Below are 14,158 nucleotides of genomic sequence, written 5' to 3'. Positions count from 1 at the left end.
TCATGGAGGAGGGGCCAGCATACTACTAAAGGGACAGCCAAGAAATCCTTATGGTAGTTGTGATAAAGAAGCCAATCAGTGATGGTAGAGAAAATTGAGAGGAAGGAAATCTAGTGTAGATAAATTGCTGAGAAATAGTGGGTAGTTGGTAATTCATTAAATATCAATGAAAGGAGAGAGAAAGAAGACCAAATTAATAGTCTGGATGATAATGCCATTAGCTAAGAGAGAAATAAAGTAAGAAGTTGGTTGAAGGTGACTGTGTATTGTAGAATAAAATGTGAATGTGGAGAAAAGGAAGTAATAAGGCAAACTAGGGTTGAGTAATGGTACTATTAGAAAATCTATGTCAATTCCCTACAAGAATTTGCAGCCAGTGTATTGTTATGGTAGGTCTGAGTGTGTGCGTGTATGTTTGCTTTTGTTTGGCTTTTATTCCGCACAACCTTGCGCTATGAGGGAATATATTTCCAATCACACATTTAGGTGTGGAATTGTTACACAGAAAGTTTGTACTGAGAATATTTCTGGATTTTTTAATTCTTATATTGCAAATTCTGTTTTGTTCTTGATTTAAATTATTATACTTCTAAAGAGCATTGAAATCATCCCAACATATGTATATAAACATTTCAAAAAGTATTTATGGAATGCCTACTATGTATACAAAATGGTATAACATTGGAGAGGGGAGATGAAAAAAAGTGAATGAGGAAATGAAAGACAGACATAAAATATAATTCATAAAATGCAAACTAATATAAAATTAGTTCATTACCTTAATTAGTAATTATCTTTATTGGAAAGACAAGGAAGTCATCAGTGAGAAACAGACTTACTTATAAAGAAGTCATCAGTGAGATAAACAGACTTACTTATGACATATACTTATGAAAGTCATTTGATTCTCTGTCTTTTGCTCTGGCTTTTGTGGCTTACTGAAAGTCAGATCTTTGTCCACATTGATTAGTTATCAAAGAAATGCAAATTGTAAAAAAAAACAAGATATTGCTTTACATACATTAGATGGTAAACATCCAATTAGAATATAAGGTCAATGTAGAATATGAATTCTATGAGAGCAGTGATGTTTGTCTCTTTTGTTCATCGCTATTCCTAGTGCCTAGAACAGAGCCAGGGCACACAGTACACACTCAGCAACTTTTTCTAGAATCAATGGAAAAAAATAGTAAACTAAGTATTGCTAGCATGGACGGAGATGTGGGGCTTTAGAACCTCACTGCTTTGGGAAGATAAACTATGGCAGCTAGGGTGCATACTAATTTAGTACCATTTGATATACACAAAACATAAAATCTGGTAATTTTGACCTTGGGAATGTATACCAAAGGCATTCTCAGCTGAAGTCTCTAGAGTAAGTGTACTAGGAAGTTCACTATAGCTTATTAATGGTGAGTAGAGAGTTGGAGTCAAGCCCAAGTCCACTATTGGGAGAGTGAATAGTTAAAATGTGGTAGATGCACAGTATGGGGATGCCACGTAGAAGTTACCAGCTTCAAACTAGATAAACATAATTACCTGACGGATCTAATAAATACAGTACTGAGAGAGAAAATTATGCACATGTGTATAAAGATAAAATTTACATAAAATAAAAACATATATCCACAAAACAATAATACACAGCTGTAAAGAACACCTGCAAATAAAATAATACAGCAGGCATTGTATTGCTTCCCTTTCAGGAGGAAGAGTAGAATTAAGAAATAAGGATTCAGTTAAATCAGTAAAATGAGAAAATGTCTTATTAAATAATAGTATGAATATAAATTTAAAAAGGCTATTTTTTAATCTCAAGAAATAAGATTTAAGAAAGAATATGAGCATTTATTTTAATGGTATATCATCTCTCAAATAAAAGTACTTCCCGTTTGTTTTTTACTTTAGTAAACTATCTTATAATTGTTGGACTAAATTGATCCTTCTTTAGGATATGAAATCTTTGATTTTCATTGGTGGAAAACTATGTGTTCACTGTGATGTTGACTTGCTAGAGAGGAAGCTTACATCTTTCAATTAGTTAAACCATTATACTAAAATTTATCTTCGCTGGGTTTATTTTGTAGTTATCTCTGAACTTACTATCTTCACCTCCTTCCATGTCTTTTCTTCCCCCAGCTTGTGTCTTTGTTAATCAAGGTGAAGTAGGCATGTATCCAGGGATGGCTGAAGTGGGAAGGCCCCAGATTTTCATAGCACTGCTTCTCATTCCTTCAAACACAGGCATTAAAGGGTCATCCCTCACAAGGTTACTTTCTAAATGTTCCATAAAGAAATCATCTTATAAAATAATGCAGACATTTAAAATAGTGACCAAGGGACAGGGATTATATAAAGATAATGCTACCTATGCTGAGAGCTAGGGATATGAGAAGAGAGACACTATAAATTCTCTTAGTGGCAGATATAAATAATTCAGTTATTTTAAAATTGTTTCACACTTTACAACTTATGTTTTCTTACATTAATTCGTTCAATTCTCGTAACGCTGAGGGCAGGTAAGGGATTATTATTTCTATTTTAAAGATAAAATTGACAATTTAGAGATATTGACTCACTCAAAGTCAATTTTTTTATTTTTATTATTATTTTTTAATTGCACTTTAGGTTCTTGCATACAAGTGCAGATCATGAGGGATTGTTGCTTAGGTACACACATGGCAATGTGGTTTGCTACCTCCATCCCTCACATCACCTACATCTGGCATTTCTCCCCATGTTATCCCTCCCCAACCTCCCACCCACCCACTATCCCACCTTGTCCCCGACAACAGACCCCAGTGTGTGATGCTCCCCTCCCTGTGTCCATATGTTCTCATTGTTCAACATCCGCCTATGAGTGAGAACATGCAGTCTTTGATTTTCTGTTCTTGTGTCAGTTTGCTGAGAATTATGGTTTCCAGATTCATCCATGTCCCTACAAAGGACACGAACTCATCATTTTTTATGGCTACATAGTATTCCATGGTGTATATGTGCCACATTTTCCCTGTCCAGTCTATCATTGATGGGCATTTGGGTTGGTTCCAAGTCTTTTCCATTGCAAACAGTGCTACAATGAACATATGTGTGCATGTGTCTTTAAAATAGAATGATTTATAAACCTTTTGGTATATACCCAGTAATGGTATTGCTGGGTCAAATGGAATTTCTATTTCTAGGTCCTTGAGGAAGCGCCACACTGCCTTCCACAATGGTTGAATAAATTTACACTCCCACCAACAGTGTAAAAGTGTTCCTATTTCTCCACACCCTCTCCGGCATCTGCGGTCTCCAGATTTTTTAATGATCGCCATTCTAACTGGTGTGAGATGGTATCTCAATGTGGTTTTGATTTGCATTTCTCTAATGACCAGTTGATGAGCATTTTTGCATATGTTTCTTGGCCTCATCGTTGTGTTCTTTTGTAAAGTGTCCATATCCTTCACCCACTTTTGGATGGTTTATTTTTTCCTTATAAATCTGTTTTGGTTCTTTGTAGATTCTGGATATTAGCCCTTTGTCAGATGGGTAGATTGCAAAAATTTTTGCCCATTCTGTAGGTTGCTGGTTCCTCTAATGATTGTTTCTTTGGCTGTACAGAAGGTCTGGAGTTTAATTATGTCCCATTTGTCTATTTTGGCTTTTGTTGCCAATGCTTTTGGTGTTTTAGTCATGAAGTCCTTGCCTATGCCTATGTCCTGAATAGTTTTGCCTAGATTTTCTTCTAGGGTTTTTATGGTGTTCAGTCTTATGTTTAAGTCTTTAATCCCTCTGGAGTTAATTTTAATGTAAGGTGTCAGGAAGGGGTCCAGTTTCTGATTTCTGCACATGACTGGCCAGTTTTCCCAACAGCATTTATTAAACAGGGAATACTTTCCCCATTGCTTGTTTTTGTCAGGTTTGTCAAAGATCAGATGGTTGTAGATGTGTGGTGTTGCCTCAAAGGTCTCTGTTCTGTTCCATTGGTCTGTATCTCTGTTTTGATTACTGTAGACTTGTAGTATTGTTTGAAATCAGGTAGCGTGATGCCTCTGGCTTTGTTCTTTTTGCTTAGGATTGTCTTGGCTATGCTGGCTCTCTTTTGGTTCCATATGAAGTTTAAGGTGGTTTTTTCTAGTTCTGTGAAGAAGGTCATTGGTAGCTTGATGGGGATAGAGTTGAATCTATAAATTACTTTGGGCAGTATGGCCGTTTTCACAATATTGATTCTTTCTAACCATGAACATGGAATGTTTCTTCATCTATTTGTTTCCTCTGTTATTTCCTTGAGCAGTGGTTTGTAGTTCTTCTTGAAGAGGTCCTTTACATCCTTTGTTAGTTGTATTCCTAGGTATTTTATTCTCTTTGTAGCAATTGTGAATGAGAGTTTGCCCATGATTTGGCTCTCTGTTAGTCTGTTATTGGTGTATAGAAATGCTTGTGATTACTGCACATTGATTTTGTATCCTGAGACTTTGCTGAAGTTGCTTATCAGTTTAAGCATATTTGGGGCTGAGATAATAGGGTCTTCTAAATATACAATCATATTGTCTGCAAATAGAGACAATTTGACTTCCACTTTTCCCAATTGAATACCCTTTTTTTTTTCTTGCCTAATTGCTCCGGCTAGAACTTCCAATACTATATTGAATACGAGTGGTGAGAGAGAGCATCCTTGTCTAGTGTCGGATTTCAAAGGGAATGCTTCTAGTTTTTGTCCATTCAGTATGATATTGGCTGTGGGTTTGTCATAAATTGCTTTTATTATTTTGAGATGTGTTCCTTCAATACCTAGTTTCTTGAAAGTTTTTAGTATAAAGGTCTGTCGAATTTTGTCAAAGGCCTTCTCTGCATCTATTGAGATAATCATGTGGGTTTTGTCTTTGGTTCTGTTTACGTGGTGGATTATCTTTCTAAATTTGCGTGTGTTGAACAAGCCTTGCATCCCTGGGATGAGGCCTACTTCATCGTCGTGGATAAGCTTTTTGATGTGCTGTTGCAATGGTTTGCCAGTATTTTATTGAAGATTTTTGCATCTGTGTTCGTCATGGATATTGGCCTGAAGTTTTCTTTTTTTGTTGAATCTCTGCTGGGTTTTGGTATCAGGATGATGTTGGTCTCATAAAATGATTTGGGAAGGATTGCCTCTTTTTGTTTTGTTTGAAATGGTACTAGCTCCTTTTTGTTTGTCTGGTAGAATTCAGCTGTGAACCCATCTTGACCTGGACTTTTTTTGGTTGGTAGGCTATTAATTGCTGCCTCAACTTCAGCCCTGGTTATTGGTCTGTTCAAGGTTTCAGCTTCTTTCTGGTTTAGGCTTGGGAGGGTGCAAGTGTCCAGGAATTTATCCATTTCTTACAGGTTTACTGGTTTGTGTGCATAGAGTTGTTTGTAGTAATCTCTGATGATAGTTGGTATTTCTGTGGAATCAATGGTGATAGCCCCTTTTTCGTTTTTTATTCCATCTATTTGATTCTTCTCCCTTTTCTTTTTTATTAATCCAGCTAGTGGTCTCTCTATTTTGTTGATCTTTTAAAAAAAAACCAGCTCCTGGATTTATTGATTTTTTGAAGAGTTTTCTGTGTCTCTATCTCCTTCAGCTCTGCTCTGATCTTAGTTATTTCTTGTCTTCTGCTAGCTTTTGAGTTGGTTTAAGTCCATTTTATCAGAATCTAGGATTGCAACTCCTGCTTTATGTTGCTCACCATTTGCTTCATAAATCTTCCTCCATCCCTTTATTTTGAGCCTATGTGTGTCCTTGCATGTGAGATGGGTTTTCTGAATACAGCACATCCATGGGTCTTGACTTTTTATCCAATTTGCCAGTCTCTGTCTTTGGATTGGGGCATTTAGCCCACTTACATTTAAGGTTAATATTGCTATGTGTGGCGATCCAAGATGCCTGAATAGGAACAGCTCGGAGTGCAGTTCTCAGCAATAACAACACAGAGGGTGAGTGCCCACTGCATTTCCAAACAAGTTTTCACTGCCCACCGACCAGGAGATTCCCAGGCCGAAAAGGGCCACAAGTTTTCAGCATGTCTGGTACTGTGGGTAGGCGCGCAGAAACTCACACAAATCTGGGTGACCATTTCCACTGGTGCCTGGAATGCCTGGGAGACAGAGCTGCCCATTCAATTGAAAGGGAGAGGGCTGAGGCAGGGAGCCAGGTGATCTGACGTGGAAGGTACCACCCTCACAAAAACAAGTAATCTGAAAAGCTCTGGATTGAGAATTTCACAGTAAGCGCAGCTGGACCCAGGATGGTCCAGCTCAGTTGGGGGAAGGGCATTCGCAACTACCGAGGCAGTTTGCCAATACCAAGGCAGTTCACACAGCAGCTGTGCAGACCCTGCAGCAGCTCAGCAATGCCTCTGCTGGCAGACTGTGACTAGACTACTCTGTGCCGGGCAGGGAATCTCTGAAAAAAGGCAGCGGCATGTCAGGAACTTATAAAATAAAGCCGACCTTCCTGGGTTTCTGCAGTTCTGCTGCAGCAGAAGAAGAAACCGGCAGCAACCCTTACTGTTCTGCAGCCCCCATGGGTGATCCCCTAGCAAGCAGGGTCTGGAGTGGACCTCCAGCAGTCCTGCAGCAGAGGGACCTGACTGTTAGAAGGAAAACTGAGAAACAGAAAGAAATAGCTTCAACATCAACAAAAAGGATGTCCACTCAGAGACCCCATCCAAAAGTCACCAACTACAAAGACCACAGTTAGATAAAGCCAGTAAGATGGGAAGAAACCAGTGCAAAAATGATGAAAGCACCAAAAACTAGAATGTGTCTCCTCTTCCAAAGGATCACAACTCCTCACCAGCTAGGGATCAAAGATGAATGGAGAATGAATCTGATGAGTTGACAGAAACAGGCTTTAGAAGGTAGGTGATAACAAACTTATCAGAGCTAAAAGAACATGTACTAACCCAATGCCAAGAAACTAAGAACCTAGAAAAAAGGTTAGATGAGATGCTAACTAGAATAAACAGCTTAGAGAAGCATATAAACGACTTGATTGAGCTGAAAAACACAGCACGAGAACTTCACGAAGCATACACAAATTTCAGTAGCCGAATTGACCAAGCAAAAGAAAGGATATCAGAGATTGAAGATCAACTCAATGAAATAAAACAAGAAGGCAAGAATAGAGAAAAAAGAGTGAAAAGAAATGATCAAAGTCAAATTTTAGAAAGTAGAAGAGCTGGGACTTGATCCCAGAACATCTACCTTGAAATCCAGGATATTTTCCAACTTGCTATGCTACTAACATTTCTATGCTGCAAGATGCTGGGGAGAATTGAGGCTGGACATGGTGGCTCACTCCTGTAATCCCAGCATTTTGGAAGGCTAAAGCAGGTGGATCTCTTGAACCCAGGAGTTCAAAACCAGCCAGGGCAACATAGCGAGAACCCATCTATGTATGTTTTTTAATTAGCCAGGCATGGTGGCACATGCCTGTAGTCTCAACTATTCAGGAGATTGAGGCAAGAGAATGGCTTGAGCTCTAGAGGCTGCAGCTACAATTAATTGAGATTGTGCCACTGCAATCCAGCCTGGGCAACAGAGTGAGACTCCATCTCAAAAAAAAAAAAAAAAAGGAAAGAAAGGGAGAAAATTGGTTAGTTGTGTGTTTATGTCGATGGTTTGATAGAAGGTAGGCAGCTATAAGTGGTCTATTTCCAAAAATAAAAAAGATGTCAATATAGCATGATTTTAAAGAGAGCAAAAGGTTGAGAAGCATCTTATGGAAAGCTTTCTATTGTACCTAAGTTGCCCTGTTTCAACCAGAGAGACTTAACTTTTGCCAGTAAGTGGGCTGAAGTATAGACAGCCTGCCCACATCCTTTAAGCCTACGTTGGACATGTGGAAAATTCACAGATCCTCTACCACGGAGACATGTGAATTCCTTACATCTGTGACCTTTGAGACATATCCCACTGTCTCTGGAACTCCAGGCACACTGAATCCTGGATTTGGGGAAAAAGATTATCCTGCTGCAGCTTGGGTTAGAAATAGGAAAATTCGGTCTCCATTAGAATACCCAGTTTGAGTTCTATAACTGTATTATTCACATATTCTCAGATGTAAATAAGGCTGTATATTTATATGTGAATTAGTTTCAAACTTAAATGTTTTCCTTAATTTAAAAGTTTTCTTCTTTGAATGCTGATCATTTCCGACAGAAAAGACTTTTATGAACTATGATTCATGTATCTTATGTACCACCTCTAAACACTTTCTCACAACCTCCTTATCCCCGAGACTCCAGGACAGTCTATAACATGTTAAGAAGCAGCATTTTTTAGTATTCCACACAGACTCTTTTAGAATTTTCTTTTTTGATAACTATAAATAATGAAGACTTAATGATTCCCATTCTTTATTTTTTAAAGGATGCTTTAAAAATTTTTAGTTACCAACCTATGGATAAAATCTTTCTTTTCATGTTTTAGATTTCTTATATAAGTGCTAAACTACTGCTTTATTTGCCAACACATTTATTTGGAGTTGCATTGAAATCTTGACTTTTTTTCTTATAAATCGGTAAAATAACATAGCCAAATATTTCACTTGTTTGCATAAACAGCTATGGCTTAAACATAGCATTTTTTTCCTAATATGAAAGTAATTCATTATAGAATCCTGGCAAATAGATAAACATTATGAAGAAGAAAATGAAAACCACTCACTATGATTCCACTACCTAGAGAGAAGCATCGTCCAAATATTGTTTCCATCTGGTAGCAAAGGCATAACTCTGCATTTGTGTGGCAACACGATTTTATGCATGTTAGACAGCAAAAGGACAAATCTAAAGTATTAAGCAATGTCTCATAGTATTTATTGTTTACAGGTCAATTTTACCTCCTTTAGTTTTTAACCTTCCCTGATTCTATAAGGAATGTCATTTTTTCATGGTTTACACCTGAAACCACAGCTTCACAAAAGTGTAGTTAAATCAGCAGTTGCAAAATTAACAGGTCACAGAGCTCAGACGCAAACTTGATTCTCCGGCATCTCAAATCCAGTAATCTTTCCATCACAGTCTAACTACCTCATGTATTTGGATTCCTGTTGCAATTTATTCTTTTGACTAAATTAAAAGTCATTCTAAAAGTTTGCCTTAAAACACCCTCGAAGTGTTACTAAATTAAGGTTAAATCTCAAGTATAAATTTTCAAGCAATTAGTTTTGGTTTTGCCTACTCAGAACACCCCACAGATGATGCCGAATAAAAACTATTTACACACTACCAGAGTGCATTTCTTGTAAAAATATTGGGTCTGTAGCAACGATTTGCTAATCAAATTCAGAATTTGATTTGAAATGCCTTCGGCAGGCAGCCAATCCAGTTATGAAAGAACAGAAGCAAAAACCAGAGCTCTAATGAGTCTCCTCCAGAAGCTAGCTGGGTCCTTTGCTCTCATTAGCAAACTCGTTCCATAGGAAATCACTGCAATTGCTCCTAAAATAAAATATCATAGTTAATTTTTTCAATAAATTATTGAACTTTACTCGACACAAAACAGGTATCTTTTGGAATCTAGAGTTATAAAATATTCTGACATGTTTTAATATAAGCAGGAACATTTCCAATGATTGCTTGGATCGAAAATGTTTTTCCCCTTGACATTTGTTTATACTTCCTAGGAAAGAAATTCTATTTATGGATAACTGAATAACACAAATAAACATCAGAGAGAGCTGAAAAATCAGCTTTGATTATGCATGAAAATCTACAATGTCATTGTGTACTCTTATGCCGTATTCTGATTGCCTGTTTATTTTTACAGAACTGCTGGTGAGCCTATGGAAGAGGAACCAGCCTTGTGAAGTGCCAAGTCCCCCTCTGATATTTCCTGTGTGTGACATCATTGTGTATCCCCCAACCCCAGCACCCTCAGACATGTCTTGACTGCTGCCTGGGTGGCACAGATTCAATGGAACATAAACACTGGGCACAAAATTCTGAACAGCAGCTTCACTTGTTCTTTGGATAGACTTGAAAGGGCATTAAAGATTCCTTAACTGTAACCGCTGTGATTCTAGAGTTACAGTAAACCACGATTGGAAGAAACTGCTTCCAGCATGCTTTTAATATGCTGGGTGACCCACTCCTAGACACCAGGTTTGAAGTAGAAACATTCATTACAGCACTAGATATTGTTAATTTCAGATGCTATGACAGACAGTGAAATTTTGGGCAAAACCTGAAACATACTCATTCCTGACATTCTGATCAGCTTTTTGGGGGTTAATTTTCTTTTTCAAACAGTCTTAAGTTGTTTACAAGATTTGCTTCAATGGATAGCAATTCTATACAAACTGTAGTGTTTCTTGTTTGGTTGGTTTTTTCCTTTTTTTTTTTTTTTTTTCTTAACTTTGTTTTAACACACAGTTCAACTCTTCCTAGCAAGAGTTCAAGATGGAAGAACTAAGATGAGGCTTTTTTTCAGTGGAATGAACCACACTGTATCTCAAAGTCCAAATGCCAAAGGAACTTCATACACTGTTTGTAATGGTGCAATATTTTATATTACTCTTTTTTTTTTTTTAGAAAAATGTCCCTAACATCTTTATGCTCTCAAATACAGTCAATTTGCAATTGTGTTGGAGAATAAAGTTCCCCACCTCCAAGCGCCACATACATTCCTTGTTCTTATGACAGTAGGTCTGAGCAAATGTTCCACCAAGCATTTTCAGTGTCTTTAAGAAGCACATAACTTTTCAAAGATGGTCTTAATTTGTTCCAAATCTATCAAGGACGTATTCACTCACCTTTCTTTTTCTGCCTTCCATCAATTCCTTTCTTCTTACCTTTCATCATTTATTCCTTCTTTTAGAAAAACTGAAGATTACCCATAATCTCCCCTATCACTTGAGGGCCTTGACTGTTTAGTTTATTTTGTTTACTTTCCAAGTTAACACAGTTGTTTGGTCTGATTGTATTTTTTTTTTAACTGTGAAGCCATTGAGATGAATATCACTTAAGCAACGTTGCTAAATTTTCTATGTGTTTGAAATATGTTAATGAAGGCACTGCTTATTTGTACTCACCTTGAACTGACTTAACCTAGAAGTTGTGCCTTCATGTGAAGAAAATGAATAAAACAAACTTTAAACAAGTTGCCTTAGTGTCAAAGGTTAAAAATAGAGAACATTTATTTCTGAGATTAAAAGCAACTTACTAAATATAAGTAGGTTATCCTCCTACCTCCTAAAACTCTATTTCAACGTGTAACTCAAACACGTAAAGATATTGAAGTAGAATTGCTCACAGTATTTAATATCTGACAATGCTTTTGAAAGAGTTGGTGTTTCTTTTTTATATATTTTTCTAACTCAAAGGATATATTAAAGCCATAAGTGAAGATTGTCATGCTTTTATTCAGAAATCTAAAAGAAACCTTAATTAAAACAAGGTTTTAGGGAAGGCCATGATATGAAAGATATGGAACAATGTGGTTTTAGTTAGAGAGGACTCTAACCTGTAAATCAAAGATGAAAGATTTCACTCAAGTAGAATTATATAACTCCCTTTGTTATACAGTCAGACCATATTTTTCATGCATTTGGTTTTTTTAGGATTACCATTTTAATTTTAAAGACTTTTATTACATATACAAAAATGGCTCAATACTTGGTTTAACATCTTAGAAATGTGAGACACCCTTTGAAATAGGAAATCTGAAATGGAATGTAACTTAGTATTAGGTAAAAATTGCTTTCATTGCATAAGGGCAAATTCAATCTAGATTCATAGTAGTAATGAATTTTTTATAAATTTTATTTTCATATTTTCAGAGAAATTCATACCAATCATATTTGCTAGCTTATGTTATTGTGCAGTGATTGCTTGAAGATATTTACTTAAAAAATAGTGGAGCCAAAAACTTAACAAAAGACTCTCCCCATTTTAAAAAGGAAAGTCATGTTTTAATTGGAAATATAATTGTGTAGTTTTAAAATCAACTTCATAATTATTAAATCACTGTCATTGCTCTTTAGTTCTCCCAAATATTTTTATGATGTTAAGAAAATAAAACAGTGTAATGCAAACATACTCATCCACTGAAGTTTCCTACAGCAGTTTAGCCACATGTTTATGGCAAGCCATTAATCTGATAAAGCCAAATCACTAGGACATCTCCATGGTTATTTAGATTTAAAACTTGACATATTAATGGATTAATCATACATTCTCCCATATGACACCATACCCAGTTGGCTGCACTTAGAGTCTTTAAGATACTTGGAGAAGCAAATAAACTATGGAGAGGATTATTCGCAGCTGAATGTAATTGTAAGAATGGAATACCAGTGCTTTTTGATTGTACCGTTACAAGATGTAGCACAGCCCTGAGGGGCAGAATGGAGGCTTTCAAAATATGGACACTTCTTTTGAAACAGACTAGCACTTTTTGAAAGGGTAGTTTCACTTGGTGTAGTTCTTCTTCACTTACACATTTCATTTTTATTGCTCACAATAGTTCTGAATGAGAGGCTAAAAGCACATTATCAATTTTGCATCTCTTTCTGATCCTTACTTTGAAGGAAAATCACAGGGTTTCTTCACAGTCTCATGGTGAATAAAAACAATGGTTTTTGATAAATCTAGTAAATAATACTAGGAGTTTAATAAGATATCATACATAGGTCTAAAAATGGCTTAAAAATTAATTTTTCCAATTATTTGGGACTATATATTAAACTATAAAACACTGATAGTTTTATTAAATAGTAAACAAAATGGACTCAAAACCAGAGGTTATGTTATCATTGTTTAGTAAATGGAAAGAACATTTTGAGATGAACTATCTTTAAATATTTTAAAAATTTATAACATGAATAATGGAGATAGAAGTCAGCTTTGGAGAAAATAGTGATATTTATGAAAAAACTACTACTAATCACGTTTCCATTACCAATCCTGGGGATTGAAATCTTGCCTTTAGTTTTTGCCTACAACCCTATAGGACACTCTCACTAACCTCTCACTGACAACATGATGGCCTTGAAAGCAGGGCATCTCCCACAAAGGCTTCAGAAATTACAGGGCTGGTCTCTCTTAATAGTTTAGTCCTGCTTTATTTCCAAAGGTCAATTATAAAGCCTTGTGGATTTACTGGGTTTCTTTTCGGACTCCATATGGAAGTAAAATAGAATGATCATTTGGAAAGTCTCCTGGGAAAACATTCCTCTTCAATCAGCTTTTTTTTTTTTTTTTTTTTTTCAAGATAGAGTCTCGCTGTGTCAGCCAGGCTGGAATACAGTGGCACAATCTTGGCTCCCTGCAACCTCTGCCTCCTGGGTTCAAGCGATTCTCTGATTAGCTGGAACTACAGGCACGTGCCACCATGCTGGGCTAATTTTTCTATTTTTAGTAGAGACAGGGTTTCATCATATTGGCCAGGCTGGTCTCGAACTCCTGACCTTGAGATCCACCTGCCTCAGCAACCCAAAGTGCTGTGATTACAGATGCAGGTCACTAAGCCTGGCTAATTTTTGTATTTTTATAAAGACGGGATTTCACCATATTGGCCAGGCTGGCCCCAAACTCCTAACCTTATGATCTGCCTACCTAGCTTTCCAAAGTGCTGAGATTACAGGTGTGAGCCACCACTCCTGGCCAATCAGCATTTTAAAACTTACTGTTTTAATCCTAGCATTTATGTTTAGAGGAATTAATTTAAATATTTCTTACTATTTCGCTGTTGAATATTTACTCTCAACTTGTCTCAATGAAAGAAGTGTCTTATAGCACCAAAAGAAACAAGCCAAAATTTTCTGTCTTAAAAGTAACTCATTCTGAGTTTGAAATGACTCTGTCAGTGTTTGACACTGCTATTTCTGGTGGGATATATCTTAAGATTCTTTTCCTGCTTCAGGAATGAAATCACTTGTCCTGCTGAGAAAATAAGAGAAAAAAAAATAGAATTAGAAAACACATCTGTTCAAGATGGCATTTTTACTATCAAAAGAAGTGAAAACTAGATGATCTGTGCTAAGAAGTGAAGGCATTTTATTGTTTTCTTCAAAACTGGTCAACATGGTCATGATCATCATCAAATTTCTTGTGTTCCCAAAGGCCACTGTTACAGTACATTCTCTGGCAGTATTTTGTACAGTGTGCTGCCTTTGGAATGAAGTATTGTAAAGTATCTTGTCACCTTCATC

The 14,158-nt window shown here is 36.5% G+C and overlaps 1 protein-coding gene across 1 annotated transcript in view; it reads left to right on the top strand.

The window, feature by feature from the left end:
• HDAC9 (histone deacetylase 9) overlaps positions 1–12,812 on the top strand; it is an 898,499-nt gene extending 885,687 nt beyond the window's left edge. Inside the window, exon 28 of the mRNA XM_032286709.1 lies at positions 9,775–12,812. Coding sequence (XP_032142600.1) covers positions 9,775–9,814 — 40 coding nt within the window. The 3' untranslated portion in view covers positions 9,815–12,812. The remainder of the gene's footprint in view (positions 1–9,774) is intronic.
• Positions 12,813–14,158: the final 1,346 nt, after the last annotated feature.

Source organism: Sapajus apella, unplaced genomic scaffold (genome assembly GCF_009761245.1).
Source record: "Sapajus apella isolate SASKATOON/1434 unplaced genomic scaffold, GSC_monkey_1.0 scaffold19, whole genome shotgun sequence".
Classification (NCBI taxonomy): domain Eukaryota; kingdom Metazoa; phylum Chordata; class Mammalia; order Primates; family Cebidae; genus Sapajus; species Sapajus apella.
The sequence above is the reverse complement of the archived record's forward strand: the minus strand, read 5'-3'. Positions and strand labels throughout refer to the sequence as shown.